At 40.0% G+C, this 25,594-nt stretch overlaps 1 protein-coding gene across 1 annotated transcript in view; it reads left to right on the top strand.

The window, feature by feature from the left end:
* Positions 1-25,594, top strand: part of vwf (von Willebrand factor) — a 121,528-nt gene that overhangs the window by 17,427 nt on the left and 78,507 nt on the right. The window contains exons 8-17 of the mRNA XM_060842954.1: positions 319-441; positions 544-655; positions 3,377-3,423; positions 4,611-4,747; positions 4,838-4,976; positions 10,020-10,120; positions 10,201-10,396; positions 20,304-20,519; positions 21,566-21,806; positions 25,003-25,097. Coding sequence (XP_060698937.1) covers positions 319-441; positions 544-655; positions 3,377-3,423; positions 4,611-4,747; positions 4,838-4,976; positions 10,020-10,120; positions 10,201-10,396; positions 20,304-20,519; positions 21,566-21,806; positions 25,003-25,097 — 1,407 coding nt within the window. The remainder of the gene's footprint in view (positions 1-318; positions 442-543; positions 656-3,376; positions 3,424-4,610; positions 4,748-4,837; positions 4,977-10,019; positions 10,121-10,200; positions 10,397-20,303; positions 20,520-21,565; positions 21,807-25,002; positions 25,098-25,594) is intronic.

The raw sequence follows: 25,594 nt of genomic DNA, 5'->3' as shown, positions 1-25,594 counted from the left end.
GTTTCTGTATTTTGACGGTAATGAATATGTATAACCAGCAAAACAAAAAAAAAAGGTTATTAAAGATTAGCTTTAGTTCTAAACTGTAGATTTTACAAGAAAATATTATCCAAATAAAAATGAGATCTTTAGCGTTAATTCTAAAAATCTCATAAATTAATTATTGGGATTAATGCCATATTTTATTTGATTTCGATAACATACCAAAACACCATTTCCTTAAAGTCATTTGGTAAGTCATGGTTAGGAGTGAGGACTTTCCAGCTTTTTAAAATGCCTCTTTTCTCATGATGTAAATACACATTTTGTTTTAACAAGCGCTGAGTTGTCCGACTGGAATGGAGTATCGAGTCTGTGTGCCAGCTTGTGAACAAACATGCAGGAGTTTAAATATCAATCAGTTATGTCATGAGCAATGCATGGATGGCTGCACTTGTGGAGGTAATTGTTACATTTTTGCCACACTCTCTTAAAAGTTTATCAAGAGCACAGTATCACATCGTGATCCCAAACATTATGATGTAATATTTGTTTGGATTTCAGATGGGAGACTGTTAGATGGAGATACTTGCGTTGCTTCTTCAGAGTGTTCTTGCATGCATATGGGTAAACAGTACCCTCCTGATTCAAGCATCTCCCAGGACTGCCGCACATGGTTAGTATTGAAACTAAACTTCAATGATCAGCGATGGAGAGCTCACTGTGGGGTACATCGAGCTAACTGTTTGGAACGCCACTGGGTATAGCTTAGAAAAACATGCTCAATCTCTCTTCTGTTCATTAGATTTTTATCTTTGCTAGCACAGCCATCTTAAGCCCTTTTGGAGTCAGGTACAGATTAGAGATTGCATCCATGCAAAAGATTTGGAAAATTATATTTAAAATGTACTCTTAAAAAAGGTTAAAAAGTGAATAAATTGAGAATAAAAGTTATTAAATTTGACATTGAGGATATTTTACCATAACTGTGAGAATGAAGAACTGCAGCAATTATTTGATAGTCAGTGAAGGCTGCCACACAACACCAGAGGCCCTGGTTCAAATCTACCTTCAGGTGACTGTGTGGAGTTTGCACAATCTCCCTGGGTTTCCTCTGGGTGCTCTGGTTTCCTCTCACAGTCTGAAGATGTTCAGGTTAGATGGATTGGCCATGTTAAATTGGCTGTAGTACACAGACTAGATTGATTAGCCATGGAAATGCAGGGTTCAGGGTGGGATGCTCTTTGAGGGTCAACATGGGTTGAATAGCTTGTGTCTACACTGTAGGGATTCTATGATCGGCTCAAATCCAATACATTGCAATGTTCCTAATTCCAAGTGTTTGGTATTGCTAGCATTTTTGTTGATTGTGAACATAACAGTAAAGGAAGGACAGAAATCCATATTTTTTGGCAGGTTTATAAATTCAAAAGCTGTTAGGATCAGATTTTGCCTTGGCTTGCAAGATTGGGATGCAAGGAAATTAGTCAGAAGTTTTTCTTTGATTCGAGGCACAGGAGATGGGGAGATACTAAACAAGTATTTTGCATCAGTATTTACTGTGGAAAAAGACATGGAAGATATAGAATGTAGGGAAATAGATGGTGACATCTTGAAAAGTGTCCACATTACAGAGGAGGAAGTGCTGTATGTCTTGAAACGCATAAAGGCGGATAAATCCCCAGGACCTGATCAGGTGTACCCTAGAACTCTGTGGGAAGCTAGGCAACTGATTGCTGGGCCTCATACTGAAATATTCGTATCATCGATAGTCACAGGTGAGGTGCCAGAAGACTGGAGGTTGGCTAACGTGATGTCACTGTTTAAGAAGAGTGGTAAGGACAAGCCAGGGAACTATTCAACAGTGAGCCTGGTGTTGTTTGTGGGGAAGTTATTGGAGGGAATCCTAAGGAACAGGATATACATGTATTTAGAAAGGCAAAGACTAATTAGAGATAGTCAACATGGCTTTGTGTATGGGAAATCATGTCTCATAAACTCGATTGAGTTCTTTGAAGAAGTAACAAAGAGGATTGATGAGGGCATAGCGGTGGATGTGATCTACATGGACTTCAGTAAGGTCCATGTAGATCACATCCCCATGGGAGACTGGTTAGCAAGGTTAGGTCTCATGAAATACAGGGAGAACTAGCCTTTGAATACAGAACTGGCTCAAAGGTAGAAGACAGAGAGTGGTATGGGAGGGTTGTTTTTCAGACTGGAGGCCTGTGACCAGTGGAGTGCCACAAGGATCAGTGTTGGGTTCTCTACTTTTTGTCATTTACATAAATGATTTGGATGCGAGCATAAGAGGTACAGTTAGTAAGTTTGCAGATGACACCAAAATTGGAGGTGTAGTGGACAGTGAACAAGATTACCTCAGATTACAATGGGATCTTAATCAGATGGGCGAATGGGCTGAGGAGTGGCAGATGGAGTTTAAATTAGATAAAAGTGAGGTGCTGCATTTTGGGAAAGCAAACCTTAGCAGGACTTATACACTTAATGGTAAGGGTTGCTGAACAGGGAGACCTTGGAGTGCAGGTTTGTACCTCCTTGAAAGTGGACTCACAGGTAGATAGGATAATGAAGAAGGTGTTTGGTATGCTTTCCTTCATTGGTCAGAGTATTGAGTACAGGAGTTGGGAGGTCATGTTGCGGCTGTGCAGGACATTGGTTAGGCCACTGTTGGAATATTGCGTACAATTCTGGTCTCCTTCTTACTGGAAGAATGTTGTGAAACTTGAAAAGGTTCAGAAAAAGATTTACAATGATGTTGCCAGGGTTGGACAATTTGACCTATAGGGAGAGTTGAATAGGCTAAGGCTGTTTTCCCTGGACCATCAGAGGCTGAGGAGTGACCTTATAGAGGTTTATAAGATCATGTGGGTAATGGATAGGATGAATAGACAAAGTCTTTTCCCTGGGGTTGGGGATTCCAGGACTAGAGGGCATAGGTTTAGCGTGAGAGGAGAAAAATATAAAAGAGACCTAAGGGGCAACATTTTCACACAGAATGTGGCATGTGTATGGAATGGCTTGCCAGAGGAAGGGGTGGAGGCTGGTACATTTGCAACATTTAAAGGGCATCAGGAAGGGTTTAAAGGAATATGAACCAGGTAGGACTAAATTGAGTTGGGATAGCTGGTCGGCATGGATGAGTTGGACCGAAGGGTCTGTTTCCGTGCTGTACATATCTATGACTCTATGACATGAAGCCTATCTGGAGGTTGTATTGTACTGCCCAATTATTTTCCTTTGATCTCCTGCGGCTCAATACTGGAACCAGAACTTTTGATTCAACTAATATGGAAATCCAAATTTAATAAAACTATCTTCCCTTTTTGTTTCTTTCAACAAATCTGTATTTTTCTATGTTCATATTTTTATTTTACAGTTTTTGCAGGCATGGAAAATGGGAGTGTACCAATGAAGCCTGTCCAGGTCTGTACTCTATAAAGTGGAAATCGTAACAATAACAATCAGATCTGTTTACAAGAGTTCACAATTGAAGATACCCAGTAATACAGTATGTAAATAATAACTTGAAGTTCGAACAAAGTAGGTTAATCTGCTGGGATGACTTTCCCAATTCTTACCTCTGCACTTTACCTATCCTACACCTTAATAATCTGCAGAAATGTCCAGTTGTAGATCAACAGCAATGAATGTGTTGAATTCTGTCCTGATCTGAAAAACAAAACTATTTTCTAATCAAACTGTTCAGGGACATTATTACACACCTCTTGAACAGGTGGGATTTGAACCCAGGCCTCCCGGTTTAGAGGTAGGGATACTACCACTGCACTACAAAGCCAATTCCATGGTCAGAAATGTTCTAAATCCCTCCAGCTGATTTCCTCACAATGGTGACACAGAAATAGATTGGCAAAAAATATACATTTTGCATAAATATGCCTACCCTTGTGAATTTACATACACAACGTAGTAATCATAAGCTGAAGAGATAAAGCTTCATGCAAGGCTTCACCAAGAAATAACTTGCATGTCTTAATTGCACCCCAGATCACCTCAGTCAACATCACTGCAGCAAATTTGTGGGACTTGGTGCCTTAAAATAGTGACTTCACTTCAAAAACACCTCAATGATTCTAAAGGGTTTTGACTTTTCCTGAGATTGTGATAACACAATATAAATGCAAACCGTTCTTTATTTCCACTCTCTCATTCACACACTCTACTCATATTCACATATTATTCTGGGAACTTTTACGCAAATAGAACATTGGTTTAATGTCTCATCCAAAAGAACAACATTTCTGGCAATGTAACGTTGCATTGGAATATCTGTCTTGTAGTCCAAAATCACAGACTTAATGTGAAATCACAATTTCTGCCCCACGGCGAGGATACTAACATATGAGAGAAACTGAGTGATAGATAAAAATACTGAGAAGAGAGAAAGCAAGAAGCCATTGTCAAGTAACCAACCTTAGTCTCTCAAAATCTGCCAGCTATAGTAACTGAAAGTTATAAAGAAGGAACTAAACTATTTTCATGTCAGTGCTGTTGAGGTAAATGAAGTAAAACGTGCTTGATTTCCAATGAAACACAGCAAGCAGGTACTAACACAAAATTGGATAACATCTTTATATGTTTTTTCCATTCAGGAGAATGTTTTGTCATTGGACAGTCACACTTTAAGAGTTTTGACGATAAGTATTTCACCTTCATTGGAATGTGCCAGTACTTACTAGCAAAGGATTGTGAAGAAAACACATTTGCAGTCTTCATTGAGAAAGTGCAGGTATAGGAGATGAACAATTGTATTCTATTGAATGTGAAGCAATGTCTGTGGTTGGCAGCAATGTTCAGTGCTTTAAACTCTCTTCCCTAGTGTGCAGATGACCCAGATGCTGTTTGTATAAGATCAGTCATGCTGAAGTTCCAAGAGCTGGGCAACATGACGATTAAACTTAAACATGGCGGCAGAGTTTCAGTGAATGGCATGGACGTGCAGCCACCGCTGTATCAAGGTGCACACTTCACTATTATCAATACTAACTATACATGAAGTTGATACAAGGTCTGAAAGAAAGAACATTTTCAGTTACTGTACAGTTTCATTAATTGGTTGAAAGAAAAGTAGATAGAGCCACAAATTGCCCAGGAAGGCAATGACCTAGTGGTATTATCTAGACTATTACTTCAGAGACTCAGGTAATATTCTGGGGACTTGGGTTTGAATCCCATCTTGGTAGATGGTGGAATTTGAATTCAATTAAAATCTAGAAATAAGACACTAATGATAAATATGAAACTGTCAGGAAAAGCCCATCTGGTTCACTAATGTCCTTTAGAGAAGGAAACTGCTATCCTCACCTCATCTGGCCGACACATAACTCTGACAATTAGGGATGCTGACATCCCGTGAATGAATAAAGAGTAGTCTTTTGGTTTATTACTCTTTGCCTGGATTGCTTTCATTGATTGTTTGAATTTTGGCAAACTCAGTTTCCAATAGTATGGGATACCATATTCCATAATGACTGGATCTGCATACAGTTCATTTGTCAAACACAAGACTGACATTGGAAAAGCTGCAAATATCTTTTGTAATACATAGACTACTGGAAGTGTTGCTCACAGGTAATGGACCATCGGTTACCAATGTGATGTTTACGTACTTCCTAAAGTCATGTGGTATTCATCATATAAGAACAGCTTCATACCACCCATCATCCAATGGTCTGGCAGAAAGACCCTGCCAAACTTTGCAGGCAGGCTTAAAGAAATGGCCTATGGCTTCACTAGATACCAACTCCCAGTTCCTATTTGATTATAGGATTAAACCTTATGCAACTACAGGGAAAGCTCAAAAAGTGTTTTGCTGATTGGGAGAAGAATCTACACCAGGTTAAATCTGATCTTCCTGGACTTGATGAAACAGTATCAGGAACACTAAGGCCAGACGCAAAAACTTAGCTAAACAAGAGAGACATTTTACTTCAGAAAACAAAGTTTAGTGTAGAAACCGTGGGAAAGGTCTTGTATGGGTAAGAGGTGTAGTCGACATGAGGTCAGACCGAGTGACGTATAAACTTTGGGTCAGTGTGATGGTCCTGAACAAGCACACAGAGCACATGAAATTCCAACTTGCTCACAATGTGGGGCCAAAATGTGCCCAGCTCCTTGACAGCCTTTCCGACAGTTCTCCCTCTCCTTCAAGCGTTACAGATACCGCAGAATCTGAGATGGGCACAGCAGATGCTGCTGCCTCAACAACTTTACCTCCTGAACAGGAGAATGAATTTCTTCCGAGATGCTCCGAGCACAGAGGGCATGCCACCCTTATCAGAGGCAGAGCTGGAGGAACCTGACCCCTGGAAGAGTTACAAAAAAAGAAGCTGCCAATGACCTTGGGCTTGGAGGGGGAGGGATGCACTGTTTGCAACAAGATTAGCCAGCTGGACATCATAGAATATGAGTTCCCTGATTGGGGTTGTTTAACGTGGTCCAATCAGGGAGCCTGACTGGCAGATATAAACAGGTGTGTCAGACATCTTGTTCACTCTGGCTCTGAGGGAGCTGGATTAGTGACAAGGACATCCCACATGTAAATAAAGGGTGACTTGGCGATGGGATAACAGCAGTCGATCTCATTTTTAGATTCGACAGAACACTCCTACTCTTTCCAAACACATTGTAGAACTAAAAACAACCTATTGAGTGGTCCTTTTTGCTGGCAGCATGTGGCACCAGTTTCTCTGTGGAGGCCCGGAAGTTAAAATGACAGTAGGTTTCACTGTTGCCATTGAAGTCTGATTTATATATTGACTGGATTCTCACTTGCCTGCTCAGAAAAGCTAGTACAACTTGTTACTTGCAGAAAAGCAATGGGCTGAGGGATTGGAAATTGGAAGGGTCACTTTGAATTTGTTCTTGCTAATTGGGCAGTGTTAGAATCCGCCTCATTTTGTGATTTCTGGGTCAGAAAATTTGCATGAGCAAGTATTCCTGATACTGTCTTGAGGTGCTTGTGAATATTTCTCTTGCACAGTTTCTTTTGGAGATTGATGTGTGAGATTGCTGATGAATGTAACAACTAATAGAAACTGGCAAGTCATTGTGACAAATGAATGCCAAGTTATATTTGACTAATCAACTGTAACGGTGCTAGCTGCTGTTTGACTCATATTCTGGGCTTTGGATTGATTCAGAAGCCTGTTGCCGCAGTCACTATGACCTCAGCGATTTCTAAGATGGCGCTGATTAGCAACTAGATAGGAGTCTTCCAAACCATGTGCCACCCTCCTGCTTCTGTTGTGCTCTTTATAAGGTACCATGTTCACTGATTGGGATGGGTGTCATGGGGCCATCAAGGAAAGTGTTTTATGCTCGTAGGCTATACAAACCTATACCCAGGCTACCTTTTGCACTTGTCATGTGCTGCTTGACTGACTGGTGTGCAAACTCGTATTTCCCAATCATCTCATGAACACAGTTGGATGCTAGACTCTTCTAGGCTTCCCAGGTCGTCCTCCTGTATTATCTGTAGGAAAGAAATTCATTACCAAATATGATGTCTCTATATTAACCTCATTTTAAAGTAAACACAACTTGGCGAGTGGGGCGCTGATCTGTATCTAATAAGTGAGGTCTAAATGAGGTCTCCTCTTCAACCTGTCATTGTCACCCATTCCCAAACATGCTCAATGCTTTATCCTGTAATTTACCTACAAATTACTAAGCATGTGCACTCATGCCAACTTCAATATCAGAGCTAGTTCTCAAATTCTTTTAATTTGCTTAGTGTCCGATTCAATTTCCTTTGCCCTGTGAAGACAGCAAATAGCATAATATGCATGGACAAGCAGACTTGTTCACTTAACTGTTGCATACAATTAGTACAGTATTACACATTTTCACATGTTCGCTGTGTATTTAAAACATTGACAAAACCATGCATATGCAAACTATATGTTTTAGATTAGATTAGACTTACAGTGTGGAAACAGGCCCTTCGGCCCAACAAGTCCACACCGACCCGCCGAAGCGAAGCCCACCCATACCCCTACATTTACCCCTTACCTAACACTACGGGCAATTTAGCATGGCCAATTCACCTGACCCGCACATCTTTGGACAGTGGGAGGAAACCGGAGCACCCGGAGGAAACCCACGCAGACACAGGGAGAACGTGCAAATTCCACACAGTCAGTCGCCTGAGTCGGGAATTGAACCCGGGTCTCAGGCGCTGTGAGGCACAGTGCTAACCACTGTGCCACCATGCCGCCCACAAAGTATTTAAAGTCACAAAATGATTCTAAACAGAGAAAAAACATTCAGCTCACGCTAACTTGTGCTGACTCCAGGAGAGGTCTATACAATTAGTCACCAAGCTATTCTTTCCATTTAGCCCTGAAAATTTATCGCTTCAATTACTTATTCAACTCCCTTTAGAAAATTATTATAGAACTTGTGGGCACCCCTCTTTTGGTTGGTATGGCCATTTTGTGCTGACACATCTTTATTTTCTTCCCCCTTATGTTTCGTTTGCTTTTTCCCAATTTCCTTTAAAACTGTTTTCTCTGGTTGTGCCAGTTGGAAAGAATTTCTCAACATTTACACTATTGAAATCATTCATGATTTTGAACACCTCTGTTAAACCTCCCCTCAGCCTTTTTGGCTATTAGGAATATGAGTCAAGAGTGTGATGCTGGAAAAGCACAGCAGGTAAGGCAGCATCCGAGGAGCAGGTGAATCGACGTTTCTGGATAAGCCCTTCATCAGGAATTTCTATCTATTTCATGCATTGTATTAGTCTACTATTTCTGCTGTGCATCCTTACTAAGGCCTGGAGGCCCCAAGTTGGCCAAAGTACTCCAGCTGGAGTTTGACCAGCACTTTATAAAGTTTACCATAGCTTCCTAGCTTGTGTACTGAATAGGTTCTGCCTCTGTTTACAAAGGCACACAGTACACAACTTTGCCCAAAACTTTACTCATTAACATAAGATTTGTAAAATGTACGCTACAAAACATTTCAACTTGAACATTACAATAGTTCCAAGAAAATCCAACTTGTCCCCATACAGGTTGCTCTCCATGATATAATTGTAGTAGTCTTAATGTTTGCAAAATTCATTCTGCATCAGGTAAACAGCCTGAGAGGAAAGTCTTTCAAATTGGAAATGACATGGTCTAAATGGTATATAGAAGAAAAATTTAGACAGATATTTCACTTTGAGGTGCTTCAATATATTTTCGGTACTCTCAATTTACAGTCTGCATGCTTTGTTAGGTATACATTGCTGCTCAATGAAATGTAGCTGAAAGGTCTTAGAATTGAACCTGCCCTTATTATGTCTCTGGTCTGTTCCCAGCTTCGATGCCTTCCTCAGCATGTCATCCTGGAACTTTGAATGTGCCAGTTTGGAATGGCATCCAGCTCTTTTGTCTCAAAGACAAATTACATTATTCATAAACATGTTTGAAAAAATTACAAGGCTTGATTCAAATATTACAGAAATTGTAAAAAAAAATTGTCCCAAAACAGCATGCTGCACTCAATATAATTATAATAGCTGTCACCACTTCTCTGTCCGTTTTCAGAAACGTACCCGTGAACATCCTCAAGTCACTCTGTTGCCTTTTTGAAGTTGTAACTATCATATATGCATTACACATGATTACTTATGTTTGCTCTTTCAGTTTTCACTGAGATAAATTTTCTGCCGGAAAAGGAGGAGAATATAATCTGTTGGAATAATTACACACTGTTTGTAGATGTGGCCTGATTTTCATTTTAGCATAATGAAATTCCTCCAGGTTCTACAATGTGTGATTGTTTCAATATTTTCTATAAACCTCCTCATTCAAACAAGTCCAAAAAAGCTAACCCCAGTTAACACGAGTTCAGGAACGAGTGGCTGAATGACTGTGTGTAACTTCTGGTATGATCATTCTCACTTAAAGAATTGGAGGAAGGCTGATTGCTTTTCACAACAATATTTTGTTTAAAACTGCATTGTTGCTCGATGAATTACATTCATTCTGTTTGGCATACATTCCTTGCAGATCCCCTTCGTATTAAGCACACTGTTCTCTCATCTGTTCGGGTGAATTATGATGAAGATTTTCAGCTTGACTGGGATGGATATGGAAAGGTTTACCTGAAGGTACTCCCTGAAACTTGCAGTTGGATATTTGATTCTACGTTGCTCAGGCACTTCATTAACTTTACATCTTCTTTCTTCAGCTGGGTGCCATATACACAGGGACAACTTGTGGTCTGTGTGGAAATTTCAATGGAAACCAGGGTGATGACTTCCTCACACCATCTGGACTTGTTGAAACAGAGATGGTCAATTTTGGAAACTCCTGGAAGCTGAATGGTGGCTGTGCTGACCTGGAACTGATCCACACTGACCCATGCAATTTAAATCCAAAGAGAGGTAACTGAATTTCAATGCATCCTGGAAATATCTTCAATATGCCTTGTTGCATCCAACATTCAGAATGAAAAAAAACATGTAAGCAATCTAAAGGTTGAATTGATAAGTCCTGTGTCTTCATTGGGGAACCATACAGGAAGGGAAAATTGTCACAGCCCAATCTCTGTTTTAAAATGCCCCTTCTTGCTTTGAGTGCTGGATCTACCATTAGTTTAGACATTTGGTATGGCATTAAAAAAAACCATATTATTTGATGTACATCACACAAAGAAGAATATCAACAAGTCTTCAATTTGGCACAACACTATAACAAAACAACTTGAAGCATGCCCAAACATTTTTGAAGGTTATTCAATGTTATTAACACTTGATATCTACTCGGATATTTTAAGAGTTGAAAAGAATAAGAGGTGTTTTTATTGAAATCTAAAGATCTCAAGGCAAAATCTGAAGGGTGGAAGCTGAGAAGATGTTTCCCTTTGTGGGAGAGGCTAGAAATTATGGGTTAGTTTTCAATTAAGGGGTCTCCCATTTTATATCAAGATGAAGAGAATTTTTTTTTCTCTCTGTGGGTCTTTGATCTGTGAAATTCTGTTCCCTGGAGAGGAGCAGAGGGATGCTATTGAGCGTCTTTATGGCTGAGTTAAGTAAGTTCTTGATTGGCAAAGAGAGTCAAAGGATATAGGGGTACAGAGGAGAGTGGAATGAAGGCCAAATCAGATCAGACATGATGTTCATCAAATGGCAGAGCCGACATTAAGGGGCTAAATAGCCTACTCCAGCTTCTAACTTTTTTGTTTGCATTACTTCACTCCCTGTGGAGGTGTTTTCATGCAAGACATGATTGTTAACAGAATATTGAAGGAAGCTTAACTTAAGGTAAGATGCCCAAGATTAAATGCTCTAACATGTTGTTGAAGTGAATTATTCTTCTACTCTAAGAATTAAAACAACCAAAACAAAAATTTAAAGGAAGCATTCAGTTACGTAGTGCTGCCCTTGATTTGCTGCCAGTTGGAAACATGCCATCATGGCTAATTTATGATGACATATGTAAACACAATCACAGGGCTTACTGAAACAAGTACTGTCTGGAAATAACGGCTGTGCAATCACCATAACCAGCTAAAGGAAGGAAGAGGTACAAACTCTATGTTTTAAACGCGGCACGTTCCCTAGACTTATTATTTAGAGGTTAAGTATCCAGTCCATTTTATTGTCCGAAAAAAAATTGAGTCTCTTTTTTAATCATTGTGCAACTCTCCAACATAACATTGAGGTAATGTTTGACCCATTTGAATAAAATGCTGGAATGCCAGCAACCATCAGACTGTGGCCTCTGGTGTTACAGATAACTGCATGTCATGGCCACCTTAACAATGCAGCGACTTGCACTGTTTATTTTAAGTATAATTGAAATGTAGCAGAATAGGATTTACATTATAATTTCGCAGCGTAAGTGCGTTTCAGCATTGGTAAATAAGTAGAACTTATAGAAGGGATAACGTTCATAGAGCTCCACAGTCGTAACACCTTGTCTACTGGGTGGAAAGCAAAGGAGGGCAAAAAGGAATCAGTAAACAGGAACTTGATTTGAGTGACTAACAGTTAAACTTTGAACATCACAGATAAAGAAGCAGAGTTTCTTTTTAATAATGTGCCTTTCTTAAACTACTTTTCTTGCTGTGGTCAATCCTGAAACTAAAGGCAAGCAATGTCACATGTACCTAATTCTCCACTCAGCCAAAATGCACAAGGGCATCCTGAAGTAAATGCCATTCCAATTGCCTACCCAACACTACAAGCAACCACACACACCACAACATCCTGACCTCAGCCTCGACTGTGTGCTTTGGCACTGCAATGTCATTGAATTTGGTATCCTGGCACACAAAGCTATCTAGATTATTCACTACATCTAGCTGCACTGTGTTACCCAAGTTACCACCCTGTGACAAAGCACCATGCTGCTCAGATCCAGTACCATTCACACAAACCTATAAGTGGAGGTACTTTTCCATTTTTTAGTGATTTAACTAAACAGCAGATATCATTGAATTGCATAAATTAAGCACTCTACATTTGAGGTCATTAATTTAAATTTTAAGGAGGCAAGTATTTTCTCTAATTCTAATCCTGTCTCTTTAATTTTGTTCCCTGGGTGCACTGTAAAATTATTCTGTCAAGTGATCACCATTTACATTAGTTTGTATGAGAGATATATGCCTCTAGTAAAAAGTGAGGTCTGCAGATGCTGGAGATCAGAGCTGAAAATGTGTTGCTGGTTAAAGCACAGCAGGTCAGGCAGCATCCAAGGAACAGGAAATTCGACGTTTCGGGCCAGAGCCCTTCATCAGGAGGGCTGATGAAGGGCTCTGGCCCGAAACATCGAATTTCCTGTTCCTTGGATGCTGCCTGACCTGCTGTGCTTTAACCAGCAACACATTTTCAGCTCATACATACCTCTAGTTCTGGTAACATGTCTGTTGTTATATTATCTGGAAAACCATCCGCTACAGTGTCAAAGTCTTCTGGCCTTTTGAGCCAAAAGAGAATGAAGAGTTTTCTTCAAATCCAAAAGACATCAGGAAGTTGTTAGTAAGATCAGTCACATTGGATTAGGCTGCGCATCTAAGGATTGGTCTCTTCATCTCCTATCTCTCTGGCTTCATCCGCTGAATGCAGATCAGCAGGTTTTTCCTGTTAATATACTCTGTGAGAATTTTTTTCTTCTTTTTCTGTTGGTCACTTGGAAGGTCCTCCTTGTAGCATCTGTAAACATTGGAGGTCTGCTATGCTGCATTACCTCACAGTTGTGGCAGATTAGGAGAGTCTCTGCTCTTACTGCCTGACAGTGGCCTATCGGAAGCATTTACAGATTGATAGTGAACCCGGGAACGAAGGTCACATCGACTGGAGAGCCATTCAAAGTTTCGTTCTCCTATTGCATGCACCAATAGTCCCATTCACCAAATCAATACTCTTCTAGCTGTCCAGCTAGTAGTGAAGGGATGACCCATTAGAATTGAGATGAGGAGAAATTCCTTCAGTCAGACTGTTGTAAATCTGTGGAACTCGTTGCTGTAGAGGGCTATGGAAGGCAGGTCATTGAGTGTATTTAAGACAGAAATAGGTAGATTCTTGATTGATAAGGGGATCAGGGGTTATGAAGAGAAGACAGGAGAATGCGATTGAGAAACATGCTAACCTTGATTGAATGACAGAACAGACTCAATGTGCCAAATGGCCTAATACTGCTCCTATGCCTTATTTCCAGCATTTACAGGTATTTCATTAGAGTATAAATCTACTCTCCAGGCAAGCTATTCTTAATCAATTGAGGTGGAAGGCAAAGAATAAGAAATAATACAGCCCCGTCAAAGATATTTCTCAGGACTGCAAGGCTTTGTTCTACCGATTGTTGAATGATCCTTGATTTATTCCTGCAATTTCTGCATTTTAATTAAAAAGACAGCTTTCAAATGTGATCCTTTACTAACCAACATCAGGTTCCTTCCTCATGAGATCTTAGTAAAACAATATAATTCTCTGCAATGCTAGCATCTGTAAGTTTTCATCAAAACTGCCTTCAAACAGGTACTGCCAGTAACTCCAGATTAAACACGGGACCCAACATAATTACCACATTTCTCAGAAATTAAGTTCCTTTCTTCTCTACATCTTTGCATACCAGAGCTGCCCATAAAATGATCAAACAAAGATAAACCAGAAAGAGTTGGTCATGCACAGCTGCTTGGTTAGTGCCTGTGGAAGCACCAATTAGCTGTTATCTGGGGCTTGTTTCTTCCACAAATGCTCACTAATATGCTTTGTACTTCCAGCGTTTTCTGTTTTTATTTAGGATTTGGGTCCCATATCTAAGGAAGGGTGTGTTGGTGTTGGAGGGTGAACTGAGAAGATTCACAAGATTAATTCCAGAGATGAAAGGCTTGACATATGAGGAGCATTTGAGAAGGCTGGGTCTGTAATTGATGGAGCTTAGAAGGCTGAGAGGGGGATCTTATTGAAACTTACAGGCCTGAGAGGCCTGAATAGAGTGGACATGAAGTAGATGCTTTCAAGAGTGGGATTCAGATTAGATTAGATTACTCACAATGTGGAAACAGGCCCTTCGGCCCAACAAGTCCACACCAACCCGCTGAAGCGCAACGCACCCAGACCCATTCCCCTACATTTACCCCTTCACCTAACACTAAAGGCAATTTAGCCAGGCCAATTCACCTAACCTGCACATTTTTGGATTGTGGTAGGAAACCGGAGCACCCGGAGGAAACCCACGCCGCCAGAGCAAACTCCACACAGAGAGTCGCCTGAGGCGGGAATTGAACCCGGGTCTCTGGCGCTGTGAGGCAGCAGTGCTAACACTGTGCCACCGTGCCACCCTCACTAGGACCTGAGGGCACAGCTCAAACTGAAGGCATGACCCTTTAGAACTGAGATGAGGAGGAAGCTCTTCAGCCAGTGAGTAGTGAATCTGTGGAGGTCCTTGCCACAGAGGGTCGTGGAGGGCAAGTCATTCAGTGTATTTAAGACAGAAGTAGATAGGTTCTTGATCGGTAAGGACACTAGTGGTAATGGAGAGAATGAGTGGAATGGGGTTGAGAAACATCCCAACCATGATTGAATGGCAGACCAGTCCCAATGCGCCGAATGGCCTAATTCTGCTCCTGTGTCTTATTTTCAGCATTTACAGCAATTTCATTAGTTTAGATTAACAATTAGCATTGTTTACCATCAATCTCATGTGGTTAAAAATTATTTTCCATAATTATACATACCATCGTGATACATCAAATGTATGATAATGTAGTCGTCATATTACTGGACAAGAATCTGCAAAATTACCTTGGTTTTGCAAGCAGTGGTGTTCATTGTTTGGATGTTACTGGTGACTGAATGCATGAATCAATTGGTGAAGTAAACCTGTCTTTCCTACCTGGTTTGGCCTAAATTTGACCGCAGTTCTATAGCATTGTGGTGGAGTCACAACTGCTGCTTGATGGAGTGCCATTGAGTCATATCAAACTGCTGCAAAGAATTACAAGATGAAAATCAGTAAAATTATTTTGCTGCAATGTGTGCATTAAATCAGGACAGGATGAATCCCAAATACCTGTAAAATCTTCCTCATTAACATGTGGAACTAGATTCGGAGTTGGGAGAACTGTCTCACAGACTAGTCAAGCAACAATCTGACTTAGTGTTACTCTCATGACTTGGCCTATCTCTTGCACAGTTATTGTGAAGACTATATCAGAAATAAGATTTAAATTAAAACATTTCACCAACAATGGCATTGAGTGAATTAACTATTAATTAACTTGGCTTAACTTAAATTGAGCTGAAAAATGTGTTGCTGGAAAAGCGCAGCAGGTCAGGCAGCATCCAAGGAGCAGGAGAATCGACGTTTCGGGCATAAGTCCTTCTTCAGGAATGAGGAGGGTGTGCCAAGCAGGCTAAGATAAAAGGTAGGGAGGAGGGACTTGGGGGAGGGGCGTTGGGAATGCGATAGGTGGAAGGAGGTTAAGGTGAGGGTTATAGGCCGGAGAGGAGGTAGGGGCGGCGAGGTCGAGAAGAAGATTGCAGGTTAAGAAGGCGTTGCTGAGTCCAATGGTTGAGACTGAGATAAGGTGGGGGGAGGGGGAATGAGGAAGCTGTAGAAATCTGCATTCATCCCTTGTGGTTGGAGGATTCCTAGGTGGAAGATGAGGCGCTCTTCCTCCAGCCGTCGTGTTGCCATGGTCTGGTGATGGAGGAGGCCAAAGACCTGCATGTTCTTGGCGGAGTGGGAGGGGGAGTTAAAGTGTTCAGCCACAGGGTGGTTGGGTTGGTTGGTGCGGGTGTCCCAGAGGTGTTCTCTGAAACGTTCCGCAAGTAGGCGGCCTGTTTCCCCAATGTAAAGGAGGCCATTTAAATTGACCCAAGCTGATAATTCTCAAATGTTGTGGACAGAATCTATCTTTTCTTATTGTCTGATATCAAAGTATGTTTTCATGTGTGAAGTTAGGTAGCCTCATGTCTCAATTTCATTTATTCCAGCAGCAAGTTATTTGTGCATTTAAAACAAAAACGTTAATTTATTAACACACACTTGTCTCGCAGATTTAAATGTGACCTCTCTCACACACAAAAAGATCCAACACAAGAAATGGTTGCGATCTAATATGATTTTAATTTTTTTTTGTGCTGAACTGTTTCTTTCTAGGATGAATTGATGCTTTAGATGGAGTGGAGATGTTGTGAAGTGAAAGATTCTCAGTAAGTTGTGATGCTGCTTGTAGTAGCTAGAAAGGTAGCTCTCAGGTGAACTTGAAGGGGGAGATTGAGGATGTCTTCTACTTCTGATGTAAAGTTGTTCTACTTTTTCAGTGTAGTTGGCTGGTAGCAGGGTCCATGGCCTATTTGGATGATGTTTCATGTCATATTGCTCAGAGAGTTTGCTGATCAGAGTAATTTTTGTTTTAATTTTCAAAAGATAGGATAAGTCACAAATTGAAACCAAAAAGACCTGTAGATGCTGGAAATCAGAAACAAAACAGCCTGTTTGTGACATTAAAAAAACCCAGAAATTGCTGGAAAATCTCAGCAGATCACCTGTGGAGAGAAAGCAGAGTCAATGTTTCAGGACAAGTGACCCTTCTTCAGATTTGTTCTGCTGAGCTTTACCAACAATTTCTGTTTTTGTCTTGGGTCACAAACAGACTGGCTTAACCATGTGGCCTATTGTGTATCGAAGTCCTTTTTCTAAAAACAAACTGTCATAGTTTGGGACCACACATCTTGTTTCACAGACTTTCCTATTTCTAAAGTCTTTCAGTTATCCAGGATTAAGCAGTGGAGGGACCTTCTTCAATTCAAATTAAACTTTCAAATGCCTTTCAGAAAAGCATTTTGACATCTCTGTGGCACCAGGGTGAAATACGAAGGAAGGTTGGCTCATGTAGAAAGTCTTGCTTTGTTGACAATTTTAGGAAGGGACTTATGAATTGTGTAAGTGGCTGTGATGGTTATATTTTAAGTGAATTTTAATATAGTTTAAAATATTAGTTATTTAAACAGTTTATAATTTGTATTATCTTCATGCCTGTACTAAATATGACATAGGTTTTAAATATCCTCTCTCACCAGTAGTTTAGTTTCTCATTTTGTTCTCTACAGAGAAATGGAAACTAGAGTCCTCATTTTTTCTGAGGTACAGGGACTTGAAAGCACGAGGTATGGCACTTTGGCCTTGGGACATCTTACATGAAAGAAAGTTTAAACATCAAATTTCTTTCTACAAGTATCCCTAAACTAAGCATTTGCCAAAACCCATTTCTCTTTATATTCTTTCAGCCTTTTAATGATATGCTGGAGCAAACTGATAGTCAGCATTTTAATGACTTTAATGATGCAATTTTTAATTAAGCTTTTCCTTGCTCCCATTGCCAAATTCCATTCCTGTGCTTATAAAGTTTCTCAATCTCTCAAGCATTAACCCTGAGTTATCACCTACAATTGCCTTCACTCTGGCTGCAGTGTGTGTGGCTTGCTGATTCTGGATGGGTGTGCATATTTTAGGATGTCTTTATTTATTGGAAATATGTCTGAAACTGACCGTGTGCTGATGCTAAATATTGGAACTGATAACTCCTACGAAAGACTATAAGAATGATGCAGGAGTTCTAGTGGAGAACAAATGTTTAGTCCCACTCTGCTCAATGTTACAATCTGCGTCACACTGACAGAGGTTGGATTGTAGACCTGCAACTTTCACAATTGCTGTCATGTGACTGAATCACAATTAATGAAGAGACGAGAGATTTCCAATGACTCAGGTCATGAAATGGTCATCATATCAGTTTGTTGTAGCATTGAAATGAGTTGAGGTTTTGAACAAAAAATTGCTAAAGTTTCTCTGTCATGTCATCTTGTTATTACCTTGCCACTGTCAAAGGAAAATACAGCTAAAACCACCAACCTATGCAGAACCACACACAAATAGCAGAGACTGGGAAATTGTCACAGCCTTTATTTTTGCTTTTCATGTGATTATTATAAATCTCCAGCTGAGAGGAATGTTATATTGATGTTTAATACATTGCTATCTGCTTGTTATCAAGTTCCACTTTATGTACGAAATAGAATATCCAAACACTATGGTGAAAGCAGTTAAACTTTGAGTTAAACTAATTATCCATGATCCAATTGAATGATGACAGATAATCCAGTGATAAAATGGCCTGATCACATTGTATTGTCTAATGGAATCTGTACTGCTGCTGCAGGCACAGTATTGAATGCAGCTCCAGATGGATTGGGAACAATGTTATCTTATTGGTGGTCATAGAACCTGCCAAATTGAAATTAAAAAAATGATCATCTGACCACTTCTAGAATGAATGGATTACCTGTTTTCCCAGATTGTTGTCCATGTGGTGACAGGCTTACAGTAACACTATATTGTAGGAAACCTTCATCTTTTAGTTCACATGTTATAACCTGCATGGCTAAACTTCAAATCTCTTTGCAGCCTCAACCACTAACATTACCCTGGAGGATCGATACTTAGCTTTACCACAGTCTTTTAACCACTTCATGGTGGCTAAAGCATTTGTTCTAATTATTATTCAAAATGGAAGGGAGGTCAACTGACGCAGTGCCTTTTCATTTCGGAGTTTTTAATTCGCGTCTGACCCAGAGTGATGAGATGACAATACTTTCAATGTAAATATTTCTTATGAAATGAACTTATGTAGTCTTCACCACATTTTCACTGGACATGATCCAGCACTGATTGAGACACACTGTTAATCTCATTCAGAGCTGCAAGAATTTCTGGTGAAGATGATAGAAAGAAATCACACTAGGGCATTAACTTGAGCTAAGATATCAATGTAGAACACAGTAAAGGGAGCCTTTCTATGTAACTTACAATGATATATTTTTGTGACTGGAGTGTACCTGTTCCTGACTGACCAATTAGAAAAACTCCCACACTAGTTTCTTTATGAAAGATATGAACTCCGTATCTTTGTTTTTAAAGCCGATAAGTTATGGAGAATTCATGTTCGAGTAAATAAGCAAATTGTTCCTTTACTGTTGGTGTTTCTTGTAATCCAGATGTTTTCTTGATATTCAATTATAAGTAACTGCAATTATGTTTCTTGCTATGGGACATTAAGGAAAGGCTTTGAGTAAACAGCTCATCAATCAAGGCAATGCTTGTAAGCAAATCTAACAATGTCTCAATAAACTTTGGCTTCCTGCAGGTTCTATGGATTCTTTCTGATTTCATAATAACTAAAGAACATCCTCAGCCTTTAACCATTGAATTCTTCCACAATATGTTGAAATGGGAAGTATATAATGGAGTAATGTCACAATATGCGACATCAGTTAATGTCTGAAGACCAGTTCTTAAAATATGGGCTGGAACATCCTCCATGTGAAGTAGAAAAAGACAGATATCTAACCTTTTTACGCTTTGGTGAAGTAGTTGGGAGAAATAATTTGTATGGTTTAGCTCTCTTCTTTTTTTATATCACTACCATCTCTTTTCATTTGTCTACTTATTGTGGTAATTGTTAAGGGGATCAAAGCTTGTGGGAAGAGGTTCAGTAACTTATCAGCCACAATTGAAAGGCGGTGCAGATGGGCTGAATGGCCTAATTTCTGCTCCTATGTCTTATGGTGTTGGGATTTTTCAAAAAAACCTCTCCAGTAAACTGATGGTTTTACACTTCATTTAATAAAAGTGTGACATTGGGAAGGTTGGCCGAATAATGCCCCACATGATCCCATTGGGAGTTACATTAAATTTGACACTAGTTTTGTTTCACAATTGTTGATCTAGAAACAAATCTTACTGGGGAATTGTCACCACAGTAGAACATTTGTGTTTCAGTGAGTTATGCCGAGGAGGTTTGCTCTATTCTATTGCTAACTGAGTTTGAACCGTGTCACCGGGAGGTGAATCCTGCACCATTCCTCAAGATCTGTCACTATGATGTGTGCGCATGCTCCAATGGCAACGAATGCCTGTGTTCTGCTGTTTCCAGTTATGCTGAAACGTGTGCCAGGAAAGGGGTACTTGTTACCTGGAGGTCCCCAGACTTCTGTGGTAAGTGGTTTTCACTCTTTCATTTGCTTCCTATTTTTCAAGTGAAGAGTCAAATGCTAACTCACTATTCAGTATCAATGGAATGCTACATTGTCAGAGGTACTATTCCCAAGGACAAGGTCCCTTGTCTGTCCAGTGGAGGTTATAAGATCCTTTGGGGAGGTTTCTCCAGTTATCTTGGTCAAAATTCTTCTCCTAACCAGCACATTGCAAAAAAGAATTAAAAAGCAGTAAGTTTAGCTGCACTTTATCAAGTACAAGGTCTGCTCTTCTCTTTAAATAATCTTTGGATAAAAAATGAGGTCTGCAGATGCTGGAGATCACAGTTGAAAATGTGTTGCTGGTTAAAGCACAGCAGGTCAGGCAGCATCCAAGGAATAGGAAATTCGACGTTTCAGGCATAATTCTGTTGAAGAATTCTGTTGAAATCAGGTTTCCTGATGAAGGGCTTATGCCCGAAACGTCGAATTTCCTATTCCTTGGATGCTGCCTGACCTGCTGTGCTTTAACCAGCAACACATTTTCAACTGCTCTTCTCTTTCCCCAGAAACTACCAGACCGAGAGTCATAGAATCATAGGGCTGTACAGCATGGAAACAGTCCCTTCCATGCTGACAAGACATCTTAAATTAATCTTGTCCAATTTGCCAGCATTTGGTCCATATCCTTCTAAACCCTTCCTATTCATATACCCTTCCAGATGCCTTTTAAATGTTGTAATTGTACCAGCCTCCACTACTTCCTCTGGCAGCTCATTCCATACATGCACCACACTCTGCATGAAAAAAGTCGAGAACCAAACAAGTATATCCAGCACTTTCTGCTGTTATTGCAGATTTCCTGCAGATGCTGTATTTCATTTTTGCATGAGCATTAAAGGCAAATTGGCAGACTTTTCATTGCATTGCTAATTGATTTGAATGGCATTTTGGTTGTTGCATTTGCCTATGTGACAGTGTTCATGGTTCGGTAATTTGTAAACAGATTGTGCGATAGCATTCTGTATTAATATTCTTACTTTCTTTATGAAAACTTTATTATGACAGAAATGACTTGTTCTGACGATCAGATATATGAACAGTGTGGCACACCATGTAACCAGAGCTGCAGATCACTCTCGAATCCAGATGAGGACTGCACTGAATTCTGTGTAGAAGGATGTTACTGTCCACCCAATCATTTTGTCAATGAAGATGGCAAGTGTGTGCCCAGATCTAAATGCTTCTGCTACTTCAATGGCGAAATCTACAAACCTCATGAGGACATTACATTTGACTACACCATCTGGTAATCTAAATAGAGTGAATGCCTGTCAAGCTGTTTTTTAAAAAAAAATCATGATGTTCACACTATTTAGATTAGATTCTCTACAGTGTGGAAACAGGCCCTTCGGCCCAACAAATCCATACCGACCCTCAGATGAGTAACCCACTCAGATCCATTTCCCTCTGAGTAATGCACCTAACACTATGGGCAATTTATCTGACCTGCACATCTTTGGACTGTGGAAGGAAACCAGAGCAAACCCACACAGACACGGGGAGAATGTGCAACCTCCACACAGAGGATCACCCGAGACTGGAATCGAACTCACGATCCTGGTGCTATGAGGCAGCAGTGCTAACCACTGAGCCATCGTGCCACGCCAAAGCTCCTGGGATTTCAAACATAATTTTATCACCGCTGTGCCTGACAAAGTTTGAGATGTGTGAAACGTGCATTGCAAATTTCCATTCAGGTGGACAATTGCAAATTGCTGGTGGTGATATTGAGGGGGACTATCAGGTTGGGCACAGAATGGGAATGGGCATGCAGGAGGTCTGAACCACCTTAGATTTGGCCTTCCTTATCAGGTGTGATACACTACAAATTGGATTGACATGCACCACACATCACCTTCATCATCGCTTCTTGTGAACGTGGTCCTTTTGCAGGGTTGTAAACCTGATTAACAGACTCTGATCCACTTTAGCTAGAAATGGAAAGCACCTATTTCAGGGCTTGCCTGATCCAATTTGTTTTCAGCAATGCATGGTGAGCAATTGAAAGCCTCTAAATATATCTGTGTAGTACATTGATACAGTCAGTAGACATAGGAACATTGAAAATGTGAGCGGGAGTAGTTCATTTGGCCCTTTAAGCCTGCTTCATCATACAATATGATCATGGCTGATCATCCCCTAATTGGTGGTCAACAAATAACACCAAGAATATTCAAGCTTTGTAAGTAGTGCAAGCAAACTGTTCACTGGGTTTAAAGTACTTAAGATAGTTTGAAGAGCCCAGGATTGTTGTGTTGGAGCACATAACATTCAAGGTCATCATATCCATACATTGTATGTAATATTTTGAAGGGAATAAATAAGTTGCTCCTTACGACATGTCTAAAACTGTTTCAACTCTAGAAGAGAACGTGGGCTGAGACAGAAGAGAAAAGATGCTTAAGTTGATGAGTAGGAACAAGTCCTTTGTTATAATCCCAGTTGATGTTAATACTGGATAAGTCAGATCCCAGAATGAAAGCTGGCTTGATAGATCTATTTTTATTTTAGATAACATGATAGTCATTCACTGAAACATAGTCACACAAGGCTGAAGAGTGCCTTTAACAAAAAAAAGTTCATTATACAAAAGGCAAAAATTAAGCAGAAATGATCTTGATATACAGTGTAGTCAGAAAAATCTTAAAACACTCAGCAAAGGAAAGTTTCAAGATTAGAGCGGTGCTGGAAAAGCACAGCAGATCAGGCAGCAACCAAGGAGCAGGAAAATCGACGTTTCAGGTAAGAGCCCTTCACCAGGATTCCTGATGAAGGGCTTTTGCCTGAAATATTGATTTTCCTGCTCCTCAGATGCTGCCTGACCTTCTGTGCTTTTCCAGCACCGGTCTAATCTTGACTCTAATCTCCAGCATCTACAGTACCCACTTCTGCTGAAAGGAAAGTTTCAACCTATATTGCAATATCAGCATTTTACAGTGATTCAGATGTAGATAAATTATATTTTTATAGCAAATCTTTAAGCTTGACTTAACTGATGCTTCTCACTTTCTGTCCTGTAAACTGTGGAGTCTTTTTACATGAACGCTCACAAAACTGAGAACTTAGATTTTTTTCAGCTTCTAATAACTTGTAGATTCTAACCAAACACTTTTGACTTGAAATTTGAACAGATTAAACCATTCTACTGAGGTAACCCATTCCCTTAACTTCTCTAAAAAAAAATTCCCTCCTTTTTTTTAGGACAGAGACAATACTTACAACCAATTCCAGTCAGGGCTCCTTGAAATTGCCCTAGAAAAGGAATCAATCTCTTAGTTTCCAGAGCTAAAATCAATCCTTGATTATTGTGAATGTAAAACAAGCTAATAACCTTAAATGATTATTTCACCTGTTGTAAATCACCTGTAGTTAAAAACAATTTTCCATTACCACACTAAGCATTTGCAATCACCTGTTCTCTGGCACGTATGGGCTGAGCTCAGTTCTGGAGGACTGTCTAACTTAGTTTCTTCTAAAAAGTAGCTGAAAATGTGTTGCTGGAAAAGCGCAGCAGGTCAGGCAGCATCCAAGGAACAGGAGATTCGACATTTCGGGCATAAGCACTTCTTCCAGCAACACATTTTCAGCTCTGATCTCCAGCATCTGCAGACCTCACTTTCTCCTCTTCTAAAAAGTAACTTTGTAAAAGTAACCAACACCCATATGCCACTACTTTGAAAAGCAAACCCTAAAACCTTTAAGTATATGCATACATACATATTTCTTCACAGGGTCCTGTGCAGAGAGGCAGAGGAAACAAAGGTGTGGAAAATGGGAACAAGAACTAGATAGAAATCTAAAGGAGTGGAACATTGGGAAATATTTATGCTGCACACTGCCTTATGCAGCACAAAGCCTTTTCTGGCCCTATGCTTTTCTACTCTGTAAATGTAAAATATATATATTCCTATATATCCAAATGCCCTACATTGCCTTCCACTATCTTTTAACTATGCTGAGGCCTCTAAACTGTCCTAAATTTTCACACCTTCTCACTACTTTAAATCAATCCTGCCTGTTACGAAACTACACTGGCAGCCCCAGTATGGCAGTAACTTCCTGGATAGTGTTGCCAGGCTGACTCTTCAAGGGGGAATCTTCAAACATAAAGTCAATCCAATTCAATTCAATCCGATCTGATCTGAACCAATGAATCAGATTACACACGAATGCGATTGCTTTTGCTTATTTTAATTAAAAATTTACAGGTATTCAGTGTTCAGAGTTTATTGTTAAATTCAAGAATGATCACTCTGTTTGTAAATAGAACCAGTTCAAATGAGCAAGGACTTGTTTGTGTATTAAAATATAGACATTCGAGTTCATTGTTTAAACTGTAAGGTTCTGCCACTTTCTAGTCTTTTCTTTCAAGGTAGCCAACTGAGTCGAAGTTTTGGTAACTTTCCAAGTTTCAAACAACCTGTTTGTTTTTCTTTTTGCAGTTACTGTGAAAATGGTGTGATGCGTTGCAGTGCAAATAATTTAGCCCATCATTATCCACCAAACATTTTCTTAGACACAGAAGAGGGTGGCAGAGGTGAGAGTCTGAATATTTATTGGATTGTTGTGGGTGGGTAGGTGGGTGGTGCAGGGAGGGTTAAGGAGCCAAAGAGAATCTTTGTTCTGGACCCCAGAGGTTCCCATGGACATTTAACACCACAAGATTTTCCAATGAATTTTTTGATCTGCCAGTTGCCTGGCATGCTTGAAAACCTATTGGGATGTTAATAGTCTCTAAACTAAACTACCGAGAAATGCTTTCAAGTATCATTTCAGTTCCCAATACATGGGAGCATGTATACATGTTCTCTCATGTAGACTCTGTTCACAGTAAGCCCATAGAGCTTAGACAGGGCTAGGTGCTTCTAAATGTGTGCAGGAACTATTTTGCTGAGAGTATGCAGGTTGGCATTATAATTTACTGTTAAGCTTCCAAACAACACCATGACTTGCAATAGAATTGGTTAGCAAGATGCACCACTGAAACATGTGAAAAGAATATACAAGATTAATTGTTATGATCACAACTCCAGA

This window comes from Hemiscyllium ocellatum, chromosome 23 (genome assembly GCF_020745735.1).
Source record: "Hemiscyllium ocellatum isolate sHemOce1 chromosome 23, sHemOce1.pat.X.cur, whole genome shotgun sequence".
Classification (NCBI taxonomy): Eukaryota; Metazoa; Chordata; class Chondrichthyes; order Orectolobiformes; family Hemiscylliidae; genus Hemiscyllium; species Hemiscyllium ocellatum.
This window is presented reverse-complemented; position numbering and strand designations above follow the sequence as displayed.